Below are 26,081 nucleotides of genomic sequence, written 5' to 3'. Positions count from 1 at the left end.
GGAACTCTTATTTTGACACAGAGATAGTCATGTTGAAAGTGTATGTCTCCCCAACTCAGATAAAAGGTTGGCACCCTGAGCGTGATCTCTCAGCTATGATCAGCAGTAATGCTGAAGCTGTTAGTTTAACTCTATTTCTCAGCTGTAGTGTAGTAGTATTCCAAGCAATCATGGAGTGAGAGACAATTCCCGGTGACTTCAAAACAATTTGCATACTGACTGACACAGTTTGTCAACGTCAGCTCAATTTGCTCAAAGCACACACAAGACATTCTTTTGTCGCCACCTGCTGGCTCAAATCTTTAATGTCACAGGGATGAATGAAAATTCAAAAATCTAGCTGCTTTCTTGTACATCTGCACTGCTCTTACACGCTAGTTTAAAATGCCATGAACACAAGCAGAGTGATACAAACAGTAAAGCATCCCTGAGCTATCAGCACTCTCGGAATGCCACTTGTCCAATCAGATTTGATGACCGGAACCAACTGTTGTATAATGATTTATAATTCATTTGTAAATGAGGTATAGGTAATTTATGAACCACTTTATAAAACCTTAACAAAGAGAACATTAATGTAAAGTGTAACCCTATAGTTTTTAGAAATGCTTCACTGTGAAATAAATGTTAAAATTACTTGGTCTGTTAGAGTTAGTGTTTATTTTAAAATTCAGGACTCACCAGTGTCTGTACTATAGCGTGATTAGTAGCATTCATGTGGGCATTTAGGGGGAAAGAGCATTCTCCATCACAGTAGTTTGCTGCGTAGCCCTCTGGTGCAATAATCCAATCCTGGAAAAAAAGACATACAATATCTAGGTCAAAGGGGTTGACACACTTAACTAATAATCTTTCAAATAGGTTCAACACTCGTATTAATGGCTGAGTTGGGTGAGAAAACCTGAAAGTCACTGAATAGAACTCCAGTCTAATATCTTTAATAATGTTTATATGTGTGTACTGTATGTATTAATGTTTACCTGCCAGCCCAGCTCTCTGAAGCTGACGTACAGTTCATGCTTTCTGCATGCGCTCTTCTGATCACTGCTGTTGTAATCTGCATTTACAGAGAAGACAGACACTAATATGAGTTAGATTACAGTATAAAATATTACAAACATAATATAGAAGAGAAAAAAAAGAAAATACATTTAATGGAATGAGATTTTGCTTTTATAACTTAACCCTTTAAGCTCGGATGGGCCCACAAGAAAAAAAAATAATTGTCAAAATATTAATAACTACAGTCTTGATCAACACAAAATAGGTATCATTTTAAATCTTAGAAGCTGTACTTTCCAATGCATGCAGGCATTATGACCAAAACTGAACAAGTGCTTTGAAATTTGCAGACAAATCAGAAGTGTTCTGTTTTGATAATAATAAAAAATAAACTGCACTGTATATATTATTGCAATCAGTAAAAACATCAAACTGATCATATAGCCATGTGTCATATGTTGCTGGAAAGCTCTCAAAGTAAAATACAACCAGACTATTTGTTTTACTCACAGACAAACATATTGCGAGTAATAGCTAAGAATATGTCTTTGACATTTATGTTGGTGTCGCTTATATACCGCACTTTCACTTATACCGTCACGTAAAATAAACAGAACATAAAATATCACATACCATTATTTAGAGGAGGTGATTATCTTTCAAACAAGCCCTCACACAAGATAATCAGATGCATAGATCATTAGATCATATGGCCACCAGGAGATGTCACCATGTAATGACACAGACTTGTTGATGCAGACTCATTGAGTCAAAAGGCACTCATTCTGTGAAATCTCATTACTAAAATCATTTCTCCATGCCATGCAAACCTTTAGTCATTGTTGTGTTTGCATGTGTAATTAGTTCTTATGTACAATTATTATGTTTGATTTGTTTAGAGGCTTTTGGACACTGATAAATTATATTTGTAATGCTATTAACTTTTGATTGCCTCGTCGTATCAGCACAAGATTTTTCTCAGATACATTTGACATGATTGGGAACAAAATAAAAGCAGTTTTTGGAGCCACCTTATTTACATCCAGAGATATATAATGTCAAATAAGAAAAAAGAAGAAAAAATAAATATATTTTTGGCTCAATTTTTTGTGTGTGATTTTTTAGCAGTTTCTTAGGCTGGGAGTCTCAGAATGTATCATAATCTATATCAGTAAAAAAATTTAAAAGCGTTTTTTACAATGATGCCAAACACTTGACCCTCCAAGTTATAATCCTTTCATTTTGGGTATGCCACTGAAACAGCAAATCTTTAAAAACACCTTCAGAGATTAAAGAGGTTAAAAAAAGGTTTGTCTTAAATGAATAGTTCACCCAAATATTTGTCATCATTGTTCTAAATCTGAAATTTTTAATTGTATTTTGTATTCTGCTAATTTACACCTATCTGACCCTGTTATACACCCATTTTTGCAGTAGTATCAAAGTCATCATAAAATACAATAACAAATGGTAACCGGGGCATATTATGGCCACATATAGTGCGTTAGCGCATTAGCGTCATGAGAGCAGAATGTAAACATGACAAATTACACATTACATTCTGCAAATCTGTATCGAGTGGTTAAAACAGCATCTTTTACCAATCAAATGTGGATTTTACTCATAGAATGAGGCATGCAGTCATTGATAACACATTTTAATGTATTATTAGTTAGATGTGTTTGGCCTCGTGTACTCAGATATTAGACAAAGGCAGGCCTACATACAGTCATAAAGCCTGGTAACAACAACCGAGCCAAAATCAAACAAAGGGAGTTCAGAACAGACTACAGATACCATGAAAGCCTTGCACACTTTACACCTATGTGTGAAATTCTAAAGGATCAAACTCTCAACTCCTATTGGATGAGGTGCACGACAGAACGTGTTCCTCAACCATGATGTCATCGGGAGTATAAAAACCTTGGAGATCTTTCTGGGCGTTGCTTCCAGAGACAGTATGCGCCGCGACTAGTTGCAGCTCTGTTGCTCCCAGTTGTAGCCTCGTTGCCCAAGGAAGTAATGTACCTACTTGAAACTTTGGCCATACAATCTTCATCTCACTGGATGAGTTGAGATTTCTCTGTGTTCCACCGAGCACGCTAACAGATTCGAAGGAGACCGCCGAGCAATCCGTATCTTCACCCTTTTGCCTGCAGAAGTGAAGAAAGAAGATTTCTCTTCCTTCTTCAACCAAGTCGACTTAGCTGGTTTTCTCCGCCGACCCGCCGAGAATCAGCTGCTGTACCGTCCACCGACAGAGCGAGGTAATGGCCTCCCGTCATCACCCGAGATTTGAGAAACCGAGTTGGAGTCAAATGACAGATGAACACACATTCTACCCGCATCCTCACATGACTCAAGTAAGAGGTTTACGTCTGGGCAGAGATAGATAATTATAGTGTGTTATTCTTGTGTATCAAGGTTATTGCTTGTACAGTTTACGGACTGCCGAGTTTGCTCGCTGCTGCTAATAATACTCAAGGTATTACTGTAACATACTGTTACCACGAATTAGATTTGCTGTGTTGTTGTCCAACCACGTTGGATTGTTTGTGCATATCTGCCATCACGGGTGAGACCAGCATACTGAGTTTATCCATTAAAGAACCAACAACCACGGCAGACAGATTATGATTACACAGATTCACTGTGTCTCTGAGTGATAAACTAACAGTTGCCTTCTCTTCCACGATCGCAAAAAACGGCTTCAGTGCCGTCACTCTTCTCTCTCTCTCTCGTACTAACCACACACACACACAAACATACCCGCACACACATTTGGCAAACAGATAACTTGACGATAGAGTCCAGCTTTGTCCCTAAGTTATCGTACCAGTGGAGACAAGCATTAAATGGGCAGACGCCATTAACCACTTTCTCTGGCCGGAGACCTCGTGTGACGTACTCTCCAGGAGAGCCACGTCCGCCATTTTGTGCGCTCCACTCCTTACACACACATACCTTCCTCTAATGTATTATAGGCTTATTTGTTACCATATCTAATCATGTTACTGTTTAGTTTGTAGTTGGAAGTCGGAAGTTTATCGACTGCATTGTATTGATTATTAATTGATATTACTGCATTAATAAACTTGTTATACTTTAAAGAGAAGTGTTTTGGTATTGTTCTGCATGCACCTGTATCAAGTGCTGGCAGGGGATGTCAGTGCTCAGATTCAAGCCTTCATTGTTTACGTTTTGAATGTCGATGTTCTCTGGATGTCGACTATTCTAAGAGAGCAATCCTATATTGAGACTGCTATACTGTCTGGTTATTAGTCCCTGATTCCAGGGTGGTGCCCCGGCAATATTAATCCTTATTAATATTCTATTGATTTTGATAATTATCTTTGATGATTGTTGATTTGAAGGATCAATAAGCTAATGTTAATTCTATGTTCTATTGATTTTATTAATTAATAATTATCTTTGATAATTAATAATTATTGCTAATAACCAAACCCGCTCCTGAACGAAGTGCCCAACAGATGTTAGATGTTTACATGTAGTCACGGTGTCTGAATTTGCAAACAGTATACCATTGCTCGACTGCTGCTTTTTAGTTCAGAGCAAAGAACAGAGAAGAACTTTGCAGTGAGTATATCGGAGCCTTATATTTTGCGTTTCCATGCAATAAGTTCTTTGTTCCCTCACAATAAATTTTGCATTCCTTCGCAATAGTTTTGCATTCCCAAGCAATATTTTTTATGGTTTAACCACGAATATCATGGTTAAAAAATTGTTACTGTAGTAAAACCATGATACATTTTGTGATTATGGTTTTAATAATAATACCATAGTTGAACTATGGTTACTGCAGTAAAACCATGGTTAATTTTTGTACGGGATGGATTGTGAAGGAACACACAATAATTGCGAGGTAACGCAAAACATTTTTCCCACTCTGTCCTCTATGGGGCTCCATTGATTTGAGAGCTATGGTAAAGGGGAAGATTATCAGTAAACAACGACTTGAGTCTGTTCCTCAAACAAAGCTATTACATGACTTCAGAGGACTTAGAATATAAAACACAAGTCATATGCACTACTTTAATGGTGCTTTTTGTCAGTTTTGGAGCTGGGCAGTATCAATCACCATCCATTTTTGTTTGTATGGAAAACAGAAGCTCTCAAATTCTGCCTAACGTCACTGTGTGTTTTTCATGGAGGAAAGTCATAAGGATTTGGAATAACATTTGATATTCCTTTAAAAAGGCTTAATTCAAAGTTTAGCTCAATGCAAGAAAAAAGCGACAATTAGTGTGTGCCTGCTAATCCTTGTCATCATCACAACATATTTACTCTGCAACATAAGAGGTACTATGCACATGCTGTCAGCAACATTTAGTATTACAATTAGTTTCGATTATCTGTGCTGCCACACCCTTGTGTCCTATAAGCCTCATGGCAGCAGCAGGTAGGTTTGTGTTTTGTGAAGGGGCAGGTCATCTCTGGCTCTGACTCCTGCTCTAAAGTCAAACTCTGACACATTCTTTCCACTGCTGCTCTCATATGCTGCATTTTCTTTTTTTGTGGTCATTTTTGCTAAGTGCAGTAGAGTGAGAGTGGAGAGAAAACTCTATGATATCAGTTCAGGCCAGCTGCAGAATCCCTTCCTGTTGTTTTGAGTTCCCGCCCAAAGAGCAGCACTTTGGCCATCCAGAGAACTCACTGACCACAACCCGGACAAGAAGTGCCATGCAAGACATGTGATTTCTTTAGGCTGGAGTTAGAAGAGGTACCATGTCTACACCATTTGATCAAAACCACCCTAACACACACTTATAAATAATTATGCTCGCCTTGTCCGAGAGCATACTAGATGTTGTAATGTTTGTTTTCTTTTAAAACAGGCAGCTACGCCTTCCCTAATGAAAGACATAATTTATTTCTGTAATTATATTATGATGTAAGTAAATTGAATTTACAGCACTAATAAAAGACACAATAAAAAGGATGTTGATTCACCATGACAATGAAACTCTGCCACAGACTGCAGCAAAAACTTTAAATAAATACACACCTTTCTAAACGAATGTAGCTGTTTGAATGTACAGATGTCCAACACAACAAACCTAAACTTATGAGAATTTCACTTATGAGAACATAATCGGGACCCTAAAGCCCTGGGTATACTTCCAATTTCTTCACCCAGCTATTAGCAGAAATATGTGATTATTTATTTGTGTTACAACAGTAGCACATACTGAAAGAGAAACCACTACACAGTGACATTGTGCACTCCTCTACAGACAGGCACACAAGTTATCATAATGAACAAAGAAATACGGCCTTAAAACACTTTACTCAGCGATTAGTAGAAATATATGATTATTTAATTAAATGCGTTACAACAGTAGCACATATTGAAAGAGAAACCACTACTGTCTCTACCTCTCTTCACTCACAAAACTTATTTTCCACCCTGGATGTAAACACTGCCACAGACACACTAGGCTCTACTTTAACAACCTGTCTAGACAGCATCTGCCCTCTCTCCTCTAGGCCAGCACGTATGACACCACCCAGCCCCTGGCTCTCTGACGTACACTACCGGTCAAAAGTTTTGAAACACTTACTCATTCTTTATTATAATGTTTTTTTCTTCACATTTTAGAATAATAGTAAAGTCATCACAACTATGGAATAACATAAATGGAACTATGGGAATTACCTTGTGACTATAAAAATCCAAAATAAATCAAAACTGTGTTATATTTGAGCATCTTCAAAGTAGTCACCCTTTGTCTAGAATTTGCAGACATGTACTCTTGACATTTTCTCAACCAACTTCTTGAGGTATCACCCTGGGATGCTTTTTAAACAGTATTGAAGGAGTTCCCATCTATATGTTGGGCACTTATTGGCTGCTTTTCTTTATTATTTGGTCCAAGTCATCAATTTCAAAAACTTTTTTTTATTTTTTATAATTAAATAAATGAATATGGTGGCACAATTATATTTTTGTCTACAAAACTAATTTCAAACATTTAAGCATATGCCTTCAGATCAAAAGATTTTTAAGATCATGAGAAACATTTCAGTCAAGTTTTCAAAACTTTTGACCGGTAGTGTACTTCGTGAACTACGGACTGACCTCAGGGCGGCTGAGAGGAAAGCTAAAGATCCAGCAGATCTAGGTAAGTATCAGTCTCTGCTTGCAACTTTTTCAGATAACATTAAATCTGTAAAAACGTCCTATTACCAGAACAAGATCAACAGCACCACAGACACTCGCAGCTTGTTTAGAACATTCAACACACTTCTCTGTCCTCCCCCTCCACCGCCTGACACCTCATTGATGTCTTTTCCACATTTTTTACTAATAAGGTTACAGCCATCAACATTCTCAGAACCACACCCTCTCAAACATCCGCCTCATGTATGCAGTTTTTCTATCTCTATGTTCTCTCCTCTGACTGACACTGAGGTCTCTAAACTCCTCCTCTTCAACCACCCCACCACCTGTCCCCTCGACCCCATTCCTTCCCACCTCATCCAAGCCATTTCTCCATCCATCCTACCAGCACTCACACACATAATTAACACATCTCTACTTACAGGCTTTTTTCCCACTACATTTAAGCAGGCTCGAGTAACCCTGCTGCTTTAAAAACCTGCACTTAACCCCACACAAGTAGAACACTACACATCAGTCTCTCTCATCCCATTCATGGCAAAAACACTTGAAAGGGAAGTTTTTAAATCAGATCTCCATCTATCTCTCGCAGAACAAGCTGCTGGATGACAATCAATCAGGCTTCAAAAGTGGACATTCCACCAAGACTGCCCTGCCATCTGTCACTGAGTTGCTGAGACAGGCGAGAGCTGGATCCAGATCATCCGTCCTGATTGTACAGGACCTTTCTGCAGACTATGACACAGTCAACCATCAGATCTTACTGTCCACCCTCTCTACTCTAAGGAACAGGAACTGTGCTTGACTGGTTTAAGTCCTATCTCTTAGGTAGGTCCTTCAAGGTAGCCTGGAGAGATGAGGTGTCCAAGTCACATCAGCTACTTAATGGGATACCTCAGGGCTCAGTGCTTGGGCCATTTCTCTTCTCTATATACACAACATCACTGGGACCCATCATTCAAGCACATGGGTTCTCTTACCACTGCTATGCCGATGACACACAGCTCTGCTTGTCTTTCCAGCCCAATGACACCATGGTGACTGCTCGAATCACGGCCTGTTTGGCAGAGATCTTGGCCTGGATGATGGAACATCACCTGCAACTTATCCCAGCGAAGACTGAGCTCCTCATCTTTCCAGTCAACCCTGCTGTTGAACACAACATCACCGTTCAGCTGGGTTCAACTACAATAACACCTTTTAAAACGGTCAGAAATCAAGGGGATAACCATCAATAGCCAACTAAATTTCACAGACCACATCTCAAAGACAGCACGATCATGTAGATTTACAACATTAGGAAAATAAGACCCTTCCTCTCTGAACATGCCACACAATGTCTTGTTCAGTCACTTGTCAAAACTAGACTGGAATACTGTAATGCTCTAATTGCAGGCATCCCTACATGCGCAGAATGCAGAAGCACATCTGGTCTTTAATGAACCAAAGAGAGCACATGTTACACCACTCCTTGTCTCTCTTCACTGGCTGCCGGTTGATACCAACACAAAAAGCCACCAAAACACTTTCCAGAACTTTTGATTTCACTGTACCATGTTGGTGGAATGACCTTCCCAACTCCATCCAAGATGCAGACTCACTCTCTGTCTTCAAAAATACTGCTAAAAACACATCTTTTCCATGAGCGCTTAACCATGCACTCATAAAAAAAATAAAAAATGATGTATATCATATATATATATATATATATATATATATATATATATATATATATACAGTATAGTTGAAGTCAGAAGTTTACATACACTTAGGTTGAAGTCATTTAAACTCATTTTTTAACCACTCCTCAGATTTAATATTAGCAAACTATAGTTTTGGCAAGTCGTTTAGGATATCTACTTTGTGCATGACACGAGTCATTTTTCCAACAATTGTTTACAGATTTTGTTTAACTTTTAATTGACTATATCACAATTCCAGTGGGTCAGAAGTTTACATACACTAAGTTAACTGTGCCTTTAAGCAGCTTGGAAAATTCCAGAAAATTATGTCAAGCCTTTAGACAATTAGCTTCTGATAGGTGTACTGAATTGGACCTGTGGATGTATTTTAAAGGAATAGTTCACCCAATAATGAAAATTTGCTTATAATTTACTCACTCTCAGGCCATCCAGGATGTATCTGAGTTTCTTTCTTCATCAAAACAGAATTTAAGAGTTTTAGGATTTCATTTCAGGCCTCCTCCCTTAACCAATGCAAGTGAATGTACTCCATTTTTTAACAGTCCAAAATACATATTTAGGGTGCATCAAAATAATCCACATTACTCCAGTCGACAAATAAAGTTCTTCTGTAACCAAATGATTGATTATTTTTAGAAACAAAACAATACTTATATACTTTTTAACTACAAACGTTCGCTTCCGTACATCTCTGTGATGTGCGCTCATGAGAGGGATGACGTAAGCTCGTTGGTAATGTCATGCGTCACGTGGAGGAGGAGTCAGGAAGCGCGTCATTGTTTACAAGAGAAACTTGTGCCGTTCACAAACCAAAACAGTCCAAAACAATTTCAAAACAATATATATATATATATATATATATATATATATATATATATATATATATATATATATATATATATATATTTCCAAATAAAAAAAAACAAAAACATTACTGCAGTAAATAACCATCCTTTATTTCGGAGCAATGCCGTTGCGTTATCTACTTGTGCTTTTTTCTTTAGCAGAAACTGTCAGGAATTCAAGCCACACAAGTTGTAGTTAGTGAAACCAAGTGCAAGAGCGTTTACTGAGATTCACAGAATTTACAGGGTTTACACAGTGAGATCAATGGTAAAGGTGATATCACACAGAAGAGAAGCTTCACAAACTTATTTATGCAGGCAGTGATGAGAAAGTGAATTCAGTGCAGGTGTGGTGAATTAGAAATTGGGTGATGAGGAGCGGAGCGCTGAGGGAGGTGCAGAGCCCGAGGGAGGCGTGACAATGACAAAGTTTTCACACATACCTGAGTTTGCTGGAAAAACAGCATGGGCACAGACGATGAATTCAGATATCAACCCTTTGTTTCTTTCAATGGTCTGAAATCCTCAGGGGTAAAATGTTCACTGCACACCCTCCAATATTTGGGAGAATGTAGGGGTGTACTGATATCCAGGTTCAGTGCGATAAGCCAGAGCTTCAATTGCTCATGATCATGTATAGGCAATTGATGAAAAGTTAATATTTTTACCAGCATGCATTTTCTTTGGGGTTTTTGAAGGTTGAAGCATCCAGGATACACACACCAAACGACCATTTTGAACAATACACTTATACAAATATAAATATACAGCAAAGACAATTAAACATTTGTACAATGCTCCTTCTCTTGTAAACAATGACGCGCTTCCTGCCTCCTCCTCCATGTGACGCGTGACCTTATCAACGAGCTTATGTCATCCCTCTCATGAGTGTACGTCACAGAGATGTACGGAAGCGAACAATCATAGTTAAAAAAGTACATAGGTATTGTTTTGTTTCTAAAAATAATGAATTGTTTGGGTTCAGATGAACTTTATTTGTTGACTGGAGTCATGTGGATTATTTTGATGCACCCTAAATATGCATTTTGGACCATCAAAAAATGGAGTACATTCATTTGCATTGTTTAAAGGAGGAGGCCTGAAATGAAATCTTAAATTCTGTTTTGATGAAGAAAGAAACTCAGATACATCTTGGATGGCCTGAGAGTGAGTAAATTATCAGCAAATTTAAATTTTTGGGTGAACTATTCCTTTAAGGCCTACCTTCAAACTCAGTGCCTCTTTGCTTGACATCATGGAAAAATCAAAATAAATCAGCCAAGAAAAATTGTGGACCTCCACAAGTCTGGTTCATCATTGAGAGCAATTTCCAAATGCCTGAAGGTACCAGTTCATCTGTAAAAACAACAGTGTGCAAGCATAAACACCATGGGACCATGCAACCATCATACCGCTCAGGAAGGAGACACATTCTGTCTCCTAGAGATGAATGTAGTTTGGTGTGAAAAATGTAAATCAATCCCAGAACAACAGCAAAGGACCTTATGAAGATGCTGGAGGAAACAGGTAGACAAGTATCTATATCCACAGTAAAACGAGTCCTATATCGACATATCCTGAAAGACTACTCAGCAAGGAAGAAGGCATTGCTCCAAAACTGCCATAAAAAAAGACACACTACAGTTTGCAAGTGCACATGGGAACAAATATCTTACTTTTGTCCTCTGGTCTAATGAAACAAAAATTTTACTGTTTGGCCATAATGACCATCGTTATGTTTGGAGGAAAAAGGGTGAAGCTTGCAAGCCGAAGAACATCATCCCAACCGTGAAGCATGGGGGTGGCAGCATCATGTTGCGGGGGTGCTTTGCTGCAGGAGGGACTGGTGCACATCACAAAATAGATGGCATCATGAGGAAGGAAAATTATGTGGATATATTGAAGCAACATCTTGGTTAAATCTTGGTCGCAAATGGGTCTTCCAAATGAACAATGACCCCAATCATACCTCCAAAATAAGGTAAAATTGTTGTGGCAAAATGGCTGAAGGATAATAAAGTCAAGGTATTGGAGTGGCCAGGAGGCCTTAAAAACCGGATTCAGTTTCACCAGTTCTGTCTGGAGGAATGGGCCAAAATTCCAGCAACTTATTGTGAGAAGCTTGTGGAAGGCTACCCAAAATGACTGACCCAAGTTAAACGATTTAAATCAATGCTACCAAATACTAATAAAGTGTATGTAAACTTCTGACCCACTGGGAATGTGATGAAAGAAATAAAAGCTGAAATAAATCATTCTCTCTACTTTTATTATTTCACATTCTTAAAATAAAGTTTTTATCCTAACTGACCTAAGACAGGGAATGTTTTCTACTATTAAATGTCAGGAACTGTGAAAAACTGAGTTTAAATGTATTTGGCTAAGGTGTATGTAAACTTCTGACATCAACTGTATATATATATATATGTATATATATGTATATATATATATGTATATATATGTATATATATATATGTATATATATGTATATATATGTATATATATATATGTATATATATATATATATATATATATATATATATATATATATATATATATATATACACTACCGGTCAAAAGTTTTGAAACACTTGACTGAAATGTTTCTTATGATCTTAAAAATCTTTTGATCTGAAGGCGTATGCTTAAATGTTTGAAATTAGTTTTGTAGACAAAAATATAATTGTGCTACCATATTCATTTATTTCATTATAAAACTAAAATGTAATTTAAAAAAAAAGTTTTTGAAATTGATGACTTGGACCAAATAATAAATAAAAAAAGCCAATAAGTGCCCAATATAGATGGGAACTCCTTCAATACTGTTTAAAAAGCATCCCAGGGTGATACCTCAAGAAGTTGGTTGAGAAAATGTCAAGAGTACATGTCTGCAAATTCTAGGCAAAGGGTGACTACTTTGAAGATGCTAAAATATAACACAGTTTTGATTTATTTTGGATTTTGTTTAGTCACAACATAATTCCCATAGTTCCATTTATGTTATTCAATAGTTTTGATGACTTTACTATTATTCTAAAATGTGAAAAAAAATTATAATAAAGAATAAGAGTTTCAAAACTTTTGACCGGTAGTGTATATATTATTCTTGTTGCACTCTAATCTGTCTTGGATACTACTATTCTGATGCTAGTGAAACTTTGTAATGCAGCTCTTTTTGTACCACTGTCTCCATAAGATGAATCGCTTGTGATGTATTATTCCCCTTTTGTAAGTCGCTCTGGATAAAAGCATCTGCCAAATGAATAAAAGTAAATGTAAATGTACACAGTGATGTAGTGCATCTCTCTACAGACAGGCACACAAGTTATGTCAGCTCTACTGGAAACCACACAGCCACTTGATAAAAACAAAATGTATAACCAGAAGAAACATGCTTACATGAAGTTATAGCCTACCAACAATATTACCTTACTAGCCTTTTAAAAGAACATTTAATCACTCCTTCTGTACCAAAAGACGCAACCATACACAAAGCCATGAAAATTATGCAGCTGTCCTACCTAGTGTAGAGTTAAACGTCTTTTCTTTCGACCCGTGAAGATATACACAATTTTTTCTGGTGACAGGGTAGGTGTAATGTCTGCTTCAATGTGGAGAATTCCAAGAGCAAAATCTCGATTCACTTATGGTTGTGCGTAGCTGGTTACTAATTCTCCGCATTGTTGAAAAACTCAGCTCTGATGTCGCTGACCTGACCAGGAGGGTCAGTGCCAGCTGAAGAAGTTTGTATAGATTTGGATACGTGTCCTTTTTCATGATATTTTGAAGATGTATCAATGAAAGGGGAGTCACAGTGGCAGAGGCCTTAACAAGGTCCATCTCTGCTCTCACCATCAGCGGGTGAATGCACAGTGGTTCAGTGTACGTCTGCAGAAGATGCTTGATTCCTTCTTTGTCACATTTAAACACTGCGACACATGCTTTTACGAGGTCAGTGGCCTCTCCTGTGAATCGCCTGTCCAGCTCAGAGATCACAGCATCCAACACATGACGATAGAGATGCTGTTGCATATTCCATGCAGAGGATTTTGATGTTTCAGTGGGTGCATCACCTTCGTTCTTTTCTCTATGGCTATAGTTGTTCCCAACCCTGTTCCTGGAGGCCCCCCAACACTACACATTTTGGTTATCTCCCTAATAAAACACACCTGATTCAACTCATTAGCTCATTAGTAGAGACTCCGCAACCTGAATTGGGTGTGTCAGATAAAGGAGATATACAAAATGTGCAGTGTTGGGGGGCCTCCAGGAACAGGCTTGGGAACCACTGCTCTATGGCCTAGTGAAGTATGTACTACATAACCGACCAAGGTACTAGGGGCTTTAGCAGCCCATTTTCGTTTGTGTGAAAACAGATCGGGAGCCTCTCCTTGCTGTGCGTCGTTTTGCTCTGACACATTTGTTTGACTAAATTATTTCAATGCGCACCACACATCTTTCCATGCATCTTTGTCTCTTCGAGATGAAGATGCACCCTGAGGTTGCTCGTAATCGTAGTTGCAACAGCGAGTGTACAGCTAGTGGACTGAAGGGCCTTGTGTGCAACATATACAATGCGCAGAAAATCCTCAAATACAACGAGACAAGTAATGAATTCAACTCTGTTCATGTAATCATAAAGTCCACTGGCCTCTACGGCCTATTTTTCTGCTTCGTCTCTCATTTCTTTCAAGGAGGCTGTAATTGCTGAGTAATGCATTTTAACAGAATTCACACATCGCCACTTGCACACCCACCTCATCTTACTTGGCTTTACGATTTCAGTTTGTTTCATGTTCAGGGCTTTCTGCATTTCGATGAATCTGTGATGATAAGAAGGCCCTGCAAACACTGAATACAGCTTGTCAAGTACATTCAAGAATGTTTTCACAGTGCGACTGACTGCCCACAACTAAATGTATGGTCAAAGTATATACCATATAACTGTGCCCGCATACACAGGTGGCTGGTGCATGCACGCTATGACTGCTTTGAGACATCAGACTTTCTCTTCAGGAGTTTAGACCCATAAAGGTGTATTTATATTCCTTCAGACTCAAGTTATACAAATGCTGGTATCTCCAGACCTCCGCACATATGCTTTCTTTACTTGTACATCCACTGTTGTTGTTTTAACCTTCATTGTTTAGTGGCGATTACATATTCTTCTAGCACTTCTTTGTGATAGCAGCGGCTCAAAATGTAAGTGTTTCCACCTTGTGGACCCACTAATTAGTGCAAATAAATCCAGGCGCATGCGCATTGGTTAGAAAAATCAGGCTGTGCACATTCAGTGCTCACGCGCTCTGCTGATGACGAGATTTGCTCAGTGTTCGCGTCTGAGCGAAGCATATTTTGGGCATTAGTCTGCAGCTCAGCTGAACATCTTAAGAACACGAAAAGCCAGCTTCTACACTTGTCTTATGCTTTTGTGGTTGTGTCTGAACTGAATAAGTCTCTGAACTAGGTATCCCGGTTTCCTGGAGAGGAAGGGAATATTTGTCAATAACAGCTGGCCACAGCAGTGCCACAAAGTTCAGTGTTTGGACCTCTCCTCTTCTCTTTATTCACAACATCAATGGGATCTATTGCCGAGGCACACAGCTTTCCTACCATTGCTATGCTGGTGAAATCCAGTTTGTTCAAGCCTGGTGACCCCATGTTCTCTACACTGATTTCTCTGTTTTTTTTTTTCGGGTACCTCAGCCTGGATGCAAAAAAGCCATTTTCAGTCACTGAATTCCTTAGCATCCCAGCCAGACGGAATATTGAACACAACATCACCATACAGCTGAGCTGTTCTTCTCTCTTGTTTACTGTCATTCTGTTAACCTTGTGTCTCTAAAATCAGCCTGATCTCATGAAAATGACGTAACTGTGGTGATATTTTTGCAATATGACATTATGTGGTATTACACGTATAGGGGAATTTCTGAGATGAAATATCCACTGTGTGTTGCTAAAAGCGAGTTAAATGTTCTCCCGAGGATATGAGAGTTTTAAGGTTAATGCTCTATTTAGTTTTAAATCAACAAAACCTACCCTACCCAAAACCTTAAACCTAAACCTAACCAATAGTGTCAAAAAAAAGCAAATGTGAGATGTAAAACAAAATTTCTGAAGCAACCACGTCATTTTGTGGTGTTTTTATGACACTTGTGTCGACTCGTGTACTCTTCAGAACTCGTACCCTGGTCCTTAAAAATGAATCAGTTGAGCCGCACACTTTGACCAGACTTAAACAAGCTTGTAAATGTAGTTGGCTATGTAACACAAAGCTAAAATGTATTGCCTTACAAGTCATGCACTATAGTAACAGTGTTTAGATGTCATAAGATAGCATTGTGTAAGGAACGGGGTGAAAAGTAAGTGTTTGTAAATTTATAATCTGTCTTTTTACACATGATTTGTGTGAAAGGGAATAAAATTAATTGTTGTAGCGCCTTTATTGTTCATTTCACCAGGAAACTGCCCTGATATGTACAACAAGCCACGTAAAAATAATTTTGCAAAAATGTAGGTATAGTAATGTGATTCTATGAGACTAGGTTGTCTAAAAATCTTGTACTTTTCTTGTCTCATTATGAATTACTCATGTTGTACAACTTTTAACTTATAAGTCACTACGGATAAACACATCTGGTAAATGAGTAAATGTAAATGGAATTACTTTTTTGTTCGAGAAACGAAATATATCGAGTTTCTTATAATTAAACTAGATATCTACATTGACCTCGATTAATGAGGACCTTTACAGAGACTTTTTAAAGTGATTTACTTTTTATTAAAGGCAAATCATACTTTTCAAGGCAGACAGACTTACAAGTGAAATATAATGTAATGTAAAGAGAATTATAACATCTAAATCTGAGGTGTTTCCCATATTCCCACAAGTCAGAGTCATTTCTATCAGGAAAGACTCGGGATGATTGGAACTAATACAAATGTAGAGATATTTATAACCTTTAGCGTAAGCCCTGTCCTATGGTTCAGCGCTCAGATACTTGCTCGAACTGTCAGATCCTGCTGGAAGGTGAAGACGGCAGGGGAGAGGAGTTTATTCCTACGACAGGACGGGAATAAACAGGTGATGATGGGGTGGTGGGGGATGAAAACGAGGCATTACAACCGATGAAGGCAGCTGTGTGAGCTTATAAAGGAGAGACTGGATTGTGATTGGATGAGGTGCCTGACTGAATGAAAGCGTAAAGACTATGAGTATTCCTGATAGAATTACCACTTACACTTCCATTTCTTGTAAAAACTAAAAGTCCTTCAGACCCAAATCAAGGTAAGACTGAACAGTTTGGTCATATTCTTTTTTCATTTTAAGTGTCAATGATAAATGCTACTCACCCACAATACAATTTGCCATAATTGATCCCCAGCTGTAATATAGAATAATAATATGGCTGAAAATGTTCTTGCATATGAAATCTTCAACAACGCAATAACACCTTCTTTAAACATGGTCTAAATGTTTTAAGCTTAAGATAGACAAACAATTGATTGGCCATAGTTTTAAAAGCAGAAAGAGTTTAATGTCACTACAATGGCTACAGAATATTATAACAAATGACGTCTGTTTAAAGTATTAAGAGCTAGTGGGCTTGAAGTTCAGTATATGGTATGAAATCTCTGGCCTTGTTCTGTAGCCCCCCAAAATAAGACCCCTTCTTGTGTTTCTTTCACTCTGTCTGGCAGGACTAGGGTAAATATTTACTGAGATAAATCCGCCAGCAGGAGTGGGCCCCGAGCTCTCCCCAGTGGCCTTTCAGCCGTTCTCATAGGGGTCCTTCCTCTCTGATCCCGAGCACTGAACCTGTCCTATACACAGACCCCCTACAGAGACATTTATAGCCTAGAACGTTCTACACCTCACCACAGGCCTGAGAATGAGGCCAAATACCACTCAACAATGGCAGAGTTTGACACACACATTAGTTTCACATACACTCATATATATATGTTTGTGAAAATCAAATTGCCTCAGAAAAACTGAGCTTAATAGGTGATTATTTTTTTCTTTATGCATGAATATAATTTTTTAAATAATTTTTTTTAAATTATTATTTTGGGGTGATATGACCTGGACATGTTTTCATGAGACTCACCTCAACCAAATATGTGACAATCTGACTATGCTGAAAATTGTATTTGTCTTTGTATTGAACATGAACGTACATGCACAAACATGTGCTCAGATATAAACACACTGACTTCACAGTATTCCTACACAGATTTTGTTTAGCTCTGCATTTCCTTTATTTACTGCCAGTATTTACAGTGAGGGGCTCTTTAGGTGTCCAGTAGATATTTAGTGTGGAGTTTCATTGAGTGTAAAGGCCAGATTTGTGGTACCTCACAAAGCAAGTCTCTTCCTGTCTGTAAAATTTTATGCCACAGTTACTGCTGAGCGGGTCATGTGGGCCTCCGCTGCCCCTCGACTGAAGACTGCCTGCTTCCTTATCATGTAGGGTTGGAAATCATAAGATATTTAATGATCATGGTTCCAAATCAATTTAACTTAACGCTTCCATTTCATCAACAATTTCATTAAATGAATTCTTCACCCAAAAAAGGAAATTCTGTCATTATTTTCTTTCTTATTTCCCTCCAAACCCGCAAGACTTTCTTTCTTCTGTGGTCCACAAAAGGTTATTATTTACAAAGTCTTCACATGGTTTACCTGCCATATTATAATAGTGACTCTAGTCTGTCAAGCTTGAAAAAATAAAAATAAAAAAACAGTAAAAGTAATCAACTCATAAAATATATTCCAAGTCTTCTGAAGAAATATGATCACTTTGTGTGATGAACTAAACAAAATTTAAGTTATTTACTCTCAAATCGTCAAAATCCTATTCAAAGATATGCAGTACATGTAAAGATAAATATGTGACTTCTTGACCAAAGAACAAAATGGTAAAAACCACTATGAAATCAGTTCACTCACAAAACGCTTCTTGAAATTTGGCCTCTACTGCAGTAATTACACAATGACATTCCTGTTGGTGACGGCATGTTGGACTAATGGACACGACGTTCCGCATGGAATAACATCCATCCTGGAAAGAGCTGAAGCAGGGACGCTTGCTCACTCCACTCCCATGATCACTTGAAAGAGAATAAGAGTGCTGTCTGCGTCCATGTGAACTTTATCTTCTTCCTGTCTTTCATCACTGTGGTTATTAAAGCTCCGTCCACAGAACTCGCCCATGTCTAATTACACCAAAGGTAAACAAAAGGAGGGTCGAGGGAGGGGAGATGAAAAACCGCCGCTGGACACTGCCGTGTTATTATAATTCTTTAAGCGATACTGTTAACGTGGTCAAGCGTTTTAGGCCAGCAGCTAATAACAGTTCTGAGGTAATTACAGGTCTGGCGGTGGGGCGGCATTCTGCTGAGTTGAGCTAGATGCTTGTCAACTTCCCTCAGGCCAAAGGCCAGCAATCTCATCCACACCTCGAACCGTGCATTTCTGCTAAAAGTGTTGCTTTGTTGTCACAGATAGCCAAAGCTTAAGAAACATCATGAAACGTTCAGTCATGAATAATGTGCTTCGTCTGAACTGGAAACTCATACACAGAGACTATTATACTGTAAGTCATGTTTCAATACAAGTTATGAATTTAATTTCTGTCCAAAATTGGAATATTGGTACAACTATTTGCAGATAAAGTAACGTTTCCGTTAGGTATGTGCCTGAAGCCAAATACCTTATTCAGAAAGGCATGAATAATGACTCCACAACGAATTATACAGAATAATAGAAAAAATATTAGAACGACATTTAAATAAGCATATCTAGAATGACAATGTAAAGGTGACTCTGAATCCTGTATGACTAAAGAATAAACTATATGAATGAAAATGTGCATGGTGTTATTTCAAGTTCAAATCAAAAGGCCTCTTTGCAGTCATCATTTATTGTGCGCGTCTCAGAAATCTGACCTTGTCAATAGTAACATTAACAAAATAACTATATCATATACTGTATATTTTCCACTTTTTGAAATGTCTATGTTAATGTTTAAAACCTTTCGAGCGATATATACGAGAACATGCCTCTGTGTCTCACTTACTCCTCAAACAGGCAGCACGCAGTGTGTGTGATGTTAAGGAGGGGTTAAGTTTCTGATCAATAAGGGCGATTTCTTTCTAAATCAAAGCGAATGCAAGTAACCTGCAAAGAACAAGCACAGACTGTAGTGTAGTGTAGTACATTGTTAATATCACAACGATTTTAATGCACTTGATTTCCTAAAGAGTGCATCATTAGACTCATTTCATGATCCTTCAGAGATCTACAATTAATCAAAATAAGGTCAGAATTATGATATGGTCATATGTGATTATTAAACCACAAAAATCTTAGATTAGGCTTTATGACACTGATAGCCTACATGACTTTTGTGCGCTTCAGAGTAATTTGTGTTCACTCGTGGGGCTCATAGATACGTTCAGAGCAGTTTGCATGCTATAAAGTACAACTGCATAGGCAAATAAAAAATCTAAAGCTCAAAATAATACAATAATCCACAATGATAATTTAGTATTAACATAATCAATTTTGTTCATGACATGAGGAATCAAATTTTCCTTGATCTTTTGACATATAAGTGGTCATTGTACTGTAAAAACATACTGAAAGTTTCAGAACTGAAAACGTTTTATAGAAAAAGAGCATTTATTTAAACCAAGCTACAAAACAGCTGTTTGGAATTCATGGAACTGTTGACGTCACAAGGACCAAATACATCTGCATATGCAACGTATATTTTTCTGTCATTGCACCCTTGGCCCCGCCCACTGGTGCTCAGTCAATCACACAGGTGAAGAGAAGAGAGATGGGCCTGTCATGGGAGATTCTTCCAAAGTGAACTTACACAGGACACCTTCATGTGCCTTTCTGGATTTAAATGTTTTTCTACATAAACATGCACAGACAGTCATCTTTGACAGCTTGATACATATCTTGGGCCGCTTTTAAAAGACACGGTGTCAAGTTACAACTCTGAAGAGGAGAAGCTCTCTGTCATTCAGCTGCTACCTCACGCCTATCTGTGTTATTTTTAGTTGTTGGTGTATGAAAAAATGATTGAATGATACTGGAAACTGGATGTGTCTTTAGCATATTTTAGAGTCGATTATATGTTCGGCTCATATCATACCAGTCATAATATGATTCAAGCTTTGCAAAGGAACTGTTATTGAAGGATGGGGCAGTTAAAAACATTTGGACGCAATCGCAATGAATATTTCACATGTCATGACTGTGTGATAGTTAATGGTGCTGACATCCTGTTTACACCGGGCGCGTCCTATGACGCAATGTGATGCAATGGCTTGAGGCTATCTACACAAGGCGTGTCAACACAAACTTTCTAAACCGTTTATTTGTGTTATTGGCAGTAGTAGGGCCACCGCGTGCAGCGCAAAATGGAACGGGACATCCGTTTACTGTCGGCGCAACGCAACACGCCGCAATGGCCGCTTCCATGATAGACAGCATCATTGATTATAATGGGTTCTATTGCTTTTGACGTGACACAACTCTCGTGTCCGGTGTAGACAAGGTGTGAGTGTTAACTGTTGTGCTTGAGATGAACAGTTTAATGTATCCGGATGCAACCTAACATTTCGTTTTACAATGTTGTTGAGCTGGTTCATTTTCTTCCGACTGAGTTTCAAAAATGGCTCTATTCGAGGGGCTGCATGATGTTAGCCATTCATAACAGTGGCCGTTTACGCTAAAGTTTAAAGGAGGTGCTTAGGACAAAACCAAGCATTCCAGACAGAGGGCCAACAATAGGGTGGAAAATGATCATATATTACTAAATCATGACTGTTTTAATGCAAAAAAAAAAGTAAATTTTTGCACACGTTGCTTATTCACAGAAAACATATTTTAGTAAAAACATATTTAGGTAAATAATGCATTTTATTATTGTATTTGTGTATATTTGTGCAAATAAATGAGAATGATTAAATATTATTCCTCCTTGTGTTCATTCAGTGAAAACTGTCGACAACATGCCTTCATAATGTTTAACTAGATTTTTTACTTCATGCATTAAACATTTTGAATCCACTTGTTTAAAGTGTCTGTTTGGCTGAAATGATGGTGCCTCTGATAAAAAATAAATAATGAAAATAAAAAAAAAAAAAACACTTTCAGAGCAAATACATAATTATCAAGATAAATATCAAATGGGCTGAAAAATATAGAGATATAGCCTAATTTTTGTAGCCCTACTGTTGTGCTGTTAAAAAGTCACACTGTTGTTTTATTTATTTATTTATTATTCAAACAAAATCTTTTTGTATTATTAGCTTGTTTGTTTGCTTGTTTGTTTATTTGACAATATGGATGATGAGGGAGAGCAATCCACAGTTGACAAAACCAAATCAGCTTTATCCTGTAAGATCTTTATTAATTAAATACTGTATAATACTGTAATAATAAGAAGAAATAATTTGTTTAATTATATAAGATATACACTATATTGCCAAAAGTATTCGCTCATCTGCCTTTAGACGCATATGAACTTAAGTGACATCCCATTCTTAATCCATAGGGTTTAATATGACGTCGGCCCACCCTTTGCAGCTATAAGAGCTTCAACTCTTCTGGGAAGGCTTTCCACAAGGTTTAGGAGTGTGTTTATGGGAATTTTTGACTATTGTTCCAGAAGCGCATTTGTGAGGTCAGACACTGATGTTGGACGAGAAGGCCTGGCTCGCAGTCTTCGCTCTAATTCATCCCAAAGGTGCTCTATCGGGTTGAGGTCAGGACTCTGTGCAGGCCAGTCAAGTTCTTCCACACCAAACTCGCTCATCCATGTCTTTATGGACCTTGCTTTGCGCATTGGTGCGCAGTCATGTTGGAACAGGAAGGGGCCATCCCCAAACTGTTCCCACAAAGTTGGGAGCATGGGATTGTCCAAAATCTCTTGGTATGCTGAAGCATTCAGAGTTCCTTTCACTGGAACTAAGGGGCCAAGCCCAGCTCCTGAAAAACAACCCCACACCATAATCCCCCCTCCACCAAACTTCACAGTTGGCACAATGCAGTCAGACAAGTACCGTTCTCCTGGCAACCGCCAAACCCAGACTCATCCATCAGATTGCCAGATGGAGAGGCGTGATTCCTCACTCCAGGGAACGCGTCTCCACTGCTCTAGAGTCCAGTGGCGGCGTGCTTTACACCACTGCATCCGACACTTTGCATTGCACTTGGAGATGTATGGCTTGGATGCAGCTGCTCGGCCATGGAAACCCATTCCATGAAGCTCTCTACGCACTGTTCTTGAGCTACATGAATTTTGGAGGTCTGTAGTGATTGACTCTGCAGAAAGTTGGCGACCTCTGCGCACTATGCACCTCAGCATCCGCTGACCCCACTCTGTCATTTTACGTGGCCTTCCCCTTCGTGGCTGAGTTGCTGTCATTCGCAATCGCTTCCACTTTGTTATAATACCACTGACAGTTGACTGTGGAATATTTAGTAGTGAGGAAACTTCACGACTGGACTTGTTGCACAGGTGGCATCCTATCACAGTACCACGCTGGAATTCACTGAGCTCCTGAGAGCGGCCCATTCTTTCACAAATGTTTGTAGAAGCAGTCTGCATGACTAGGTGCTTCATTTTATACACCTGGGGCCATGGAAGTGATTGGAACACCTGAATTCAATTATTTGGATGGGTGAGCGAATACTTTTGGCAATATAGTGTATTTGTTATGTGGAAACTAAAAATGGAATATAGTCACATTTAAAATGGACTACTGATACAGATAATTTTGCCACTGCAACAGATACATATACGGATTACAACTTCGCTGCACAACTCTAGTTTCCATCCCATGTGTTTAAGAGAACAAAATCGGCACTTCTGGGGAAATTGGCTTAAAAAAAAAGAGATGAAAATGGAAGTTGAATCCACTGTGGCTCTTTTATTAAATGTAATGAATTACTTGCAGTTTAGAGTGCGCAAATAAAATGCTCTGTCAAACTTCATATTTGCTAGCATTCAGCAGCATTGAGCTGACCAGAGCAACATTTGAGATGTTTTATGATGATATTGATGATATCCTTGGATGGAATTACAGTATGTATTCACATGGCTTGTTGAGGTCAAGTCACATGATTTTTCTATGAGCATCTATATTCCTATATAAATTCTATGGAAATATATTCATTAAGTGCGTTTCCTTCGTAGTTCATGCGCATGTCTTCTAATTGAATAAAAAATGTATCTACCTCAAGTGAGCGTATACGTTTTTAGTGGGCAATACTTATCTTGGTGTTTCCACACAGCAAGTTTCATGCAATATACCAAAATTTGCATAAGTTTCAAGATGTGAATCACACGAATGTGAAAGGATATGTTCATGTCATATATCACCTCAAAATAAAAAAGGAATAAGAAGTTATGTTGTTTTGTAGAGAAACTTAAGCCTACTTTTAAGACCAATTTTACATTGTGACAATTAAGCACATTTTCCCACTAAATTCTCATTACTGTAATGCAAAGGTATTATTACTACTGTAATGTGAAATAAAAAAAAAAGATATTATTTACATTAAGTATTTATGCATTAAAGAAGAATTGGTGCTGCTTTAAAGGCATAGGGTGCTCACACCAAATATCAATTTAGTTTTTGTATGTTTACTGCACTTTGTATAAAGTTAATTGATAAATAAATATTCATGGCTTTATACAGTACATTACAGTAATGAATATTGAGAGGGAGAATTTGCTTAGTTGTTATAAAAATAATAACACCATAAAAAATATATTGATAGTCCTAACAATAGGCTTAATTTCTTTGTTTATTTATTTTGTTATTTCGTTATTTGGGTAACACTTTACAATAAGGTTTCTTTCGTTAACATTAGTTAATGCATTAAGTATCATGAACTAACAATGAACAATATATTTTTTACAACATTTATAATCTTTGAAAATGTTACTTAATAAAAATACTGTTAATAATTGTTATTTGTTAGTTCATGTTATTTCATAGTACATTAACTAGTGTTAACAAATACAACTTTTGATTTAAAAAATGTATTACTATATGTTAAAAATTAAAATGAACCAAGATTAATAAATGCTGTAAACGTACTGTTCAGTCTTGTTAACTAATGTTAACAAATGAACCTCACTGTAAAGTGTTATCGTTATTTGTTTTCTTGAGATTCACCCAAAAGTTATTTTTTTAAATTGTAATCAGCGATTAGAAAGAACACGAACTATAGTGCATTTCTGAATATGGGTCAAGATACAGCGCTCACAGGCTGTCATTGAACGTTTTGAAAACAGTGATTTCATATTGGCACCACATGCACGCTCAACACCACCACGAGGGAAGCGCTGTCACAACGGCCTCGCAACTTCCTGCTCCAAATGTAAATATTTACACTCCAGACATCCCAAGCAGTGCTGGGAGAGGGGCTGATGTTTTGGGTTACATAAAGTCCAATCCTTCAGAACAAATTAAGCAGATTTTCCTCATTAGCCTGGACACGTAGCGTATGAGGTTTAGAAGCTGTGAGTTTCAGTACTACTGTACAAGCAAGTGAAACATGCGGTGTTCGACTCACACATGGACATCAACACTGATGTGAAATAATCCCAACAACATTTTACATACAGTACCCAAAAATATGTCAGTAGGGAACATGCAATGAATGTATTGTCATTTACAAACAAAAATCACTTAAAGTCAACATGAAACGGCATTTGTAAACCCATTTTACATTCGTAATCTGTCATATAGTATTTCTGAGTTAAACTGGACCATTAACAACAAAAGACTTCAGGAACTGATTAGATAGTGAAAAGTGGTTTCTGTTTGACAGGTGGTTGGAGAGGAGGGGTTGAAAAATAAGAGGGTTTCATAACATCAACAATAAAGGAAAGTCATTTCAGTGAAAATGGACATTTTGGTGAAAGATTGCACTGACATTTATTTTATTATTGAAATAACACTGATGCACTGATGAATCGTTCACACTGAAAACCATATTAAGTAAAATATTAATTCAGTGCGAATAATTATTAAATAAATTAGCACAATTAATCATGTCTCTGGACCATAATAAGGAATAGTCCTTCCATATAAGCAATTCAAGCATGGAGTATGTGGTAGTAGAGGCGTGGCTTGTGAATGGAGAGCGAGATCGGGAGATGATCATTACCTGTCAATGATTGTCTCTTACAGCTGTTTGTCATTGCAGTGAGAGTGGAGATGGAGTTAAGAGTGAGCCAGACACCACTGGAGGGGAGAGAGACCCGTACACACACCCCCAAGCCTGTGTGGCATGAGAGTGTTGCGAAAAGAGTGTTTTTTGTTTGAGTAGAAAATAAATACCTTATT

The 26,081-nt window shown here is 37.9% G+C and overlaps 1 protein-coding gene across 1 annotated transcript in view; it reads right to left on the bottom strand.

The window, feature by feature from the left end:
* Positions 1–26,081, bottom strand: part of LOC127431857 (bone morphogenetic protein 6-like) — a 95,071-nt gene that overhangs the window by 11,144 nt on the left and 57,846 nt on the right. Inside the window, exons 5-6 of the mRNA XM_051682470.1 lie at positions 981–1,057; positions 682–792 (exon numbers count right to left, since the gene is read on the bottom strand). Coding sequence (XP_051538430.1) covers positions 682–792; positions 981–1,057 — 188 coding nt within the window. The remainder of the gene's footprint in view (positions 1–681; positions 793–980; positions 1,058–26,081) is intronic.

This window comes from Myxocyprinus asiaticus, chromosome 41 (genome assembly GCF_019703515.2).
Source record: "Myxocyprinus asiaticus isolate MX2 ecotype Aquarium Trade chromosome 41, UBuf_Myxa_2, whole genome shotgun sequence".
Classification (NCBI taxonomy): Eukaryota; Metazoa; Chordata; class Actinopteri; order Cypriniformes; family Catostomidae; genus Myxocyprinus; species Myxocyprinus asiaticus.
The sequence above is the reverse complement of the archived record's forward strand: the minus strand, read 5'-3'. Positions and strand labels throughout refer to the sequence as shown.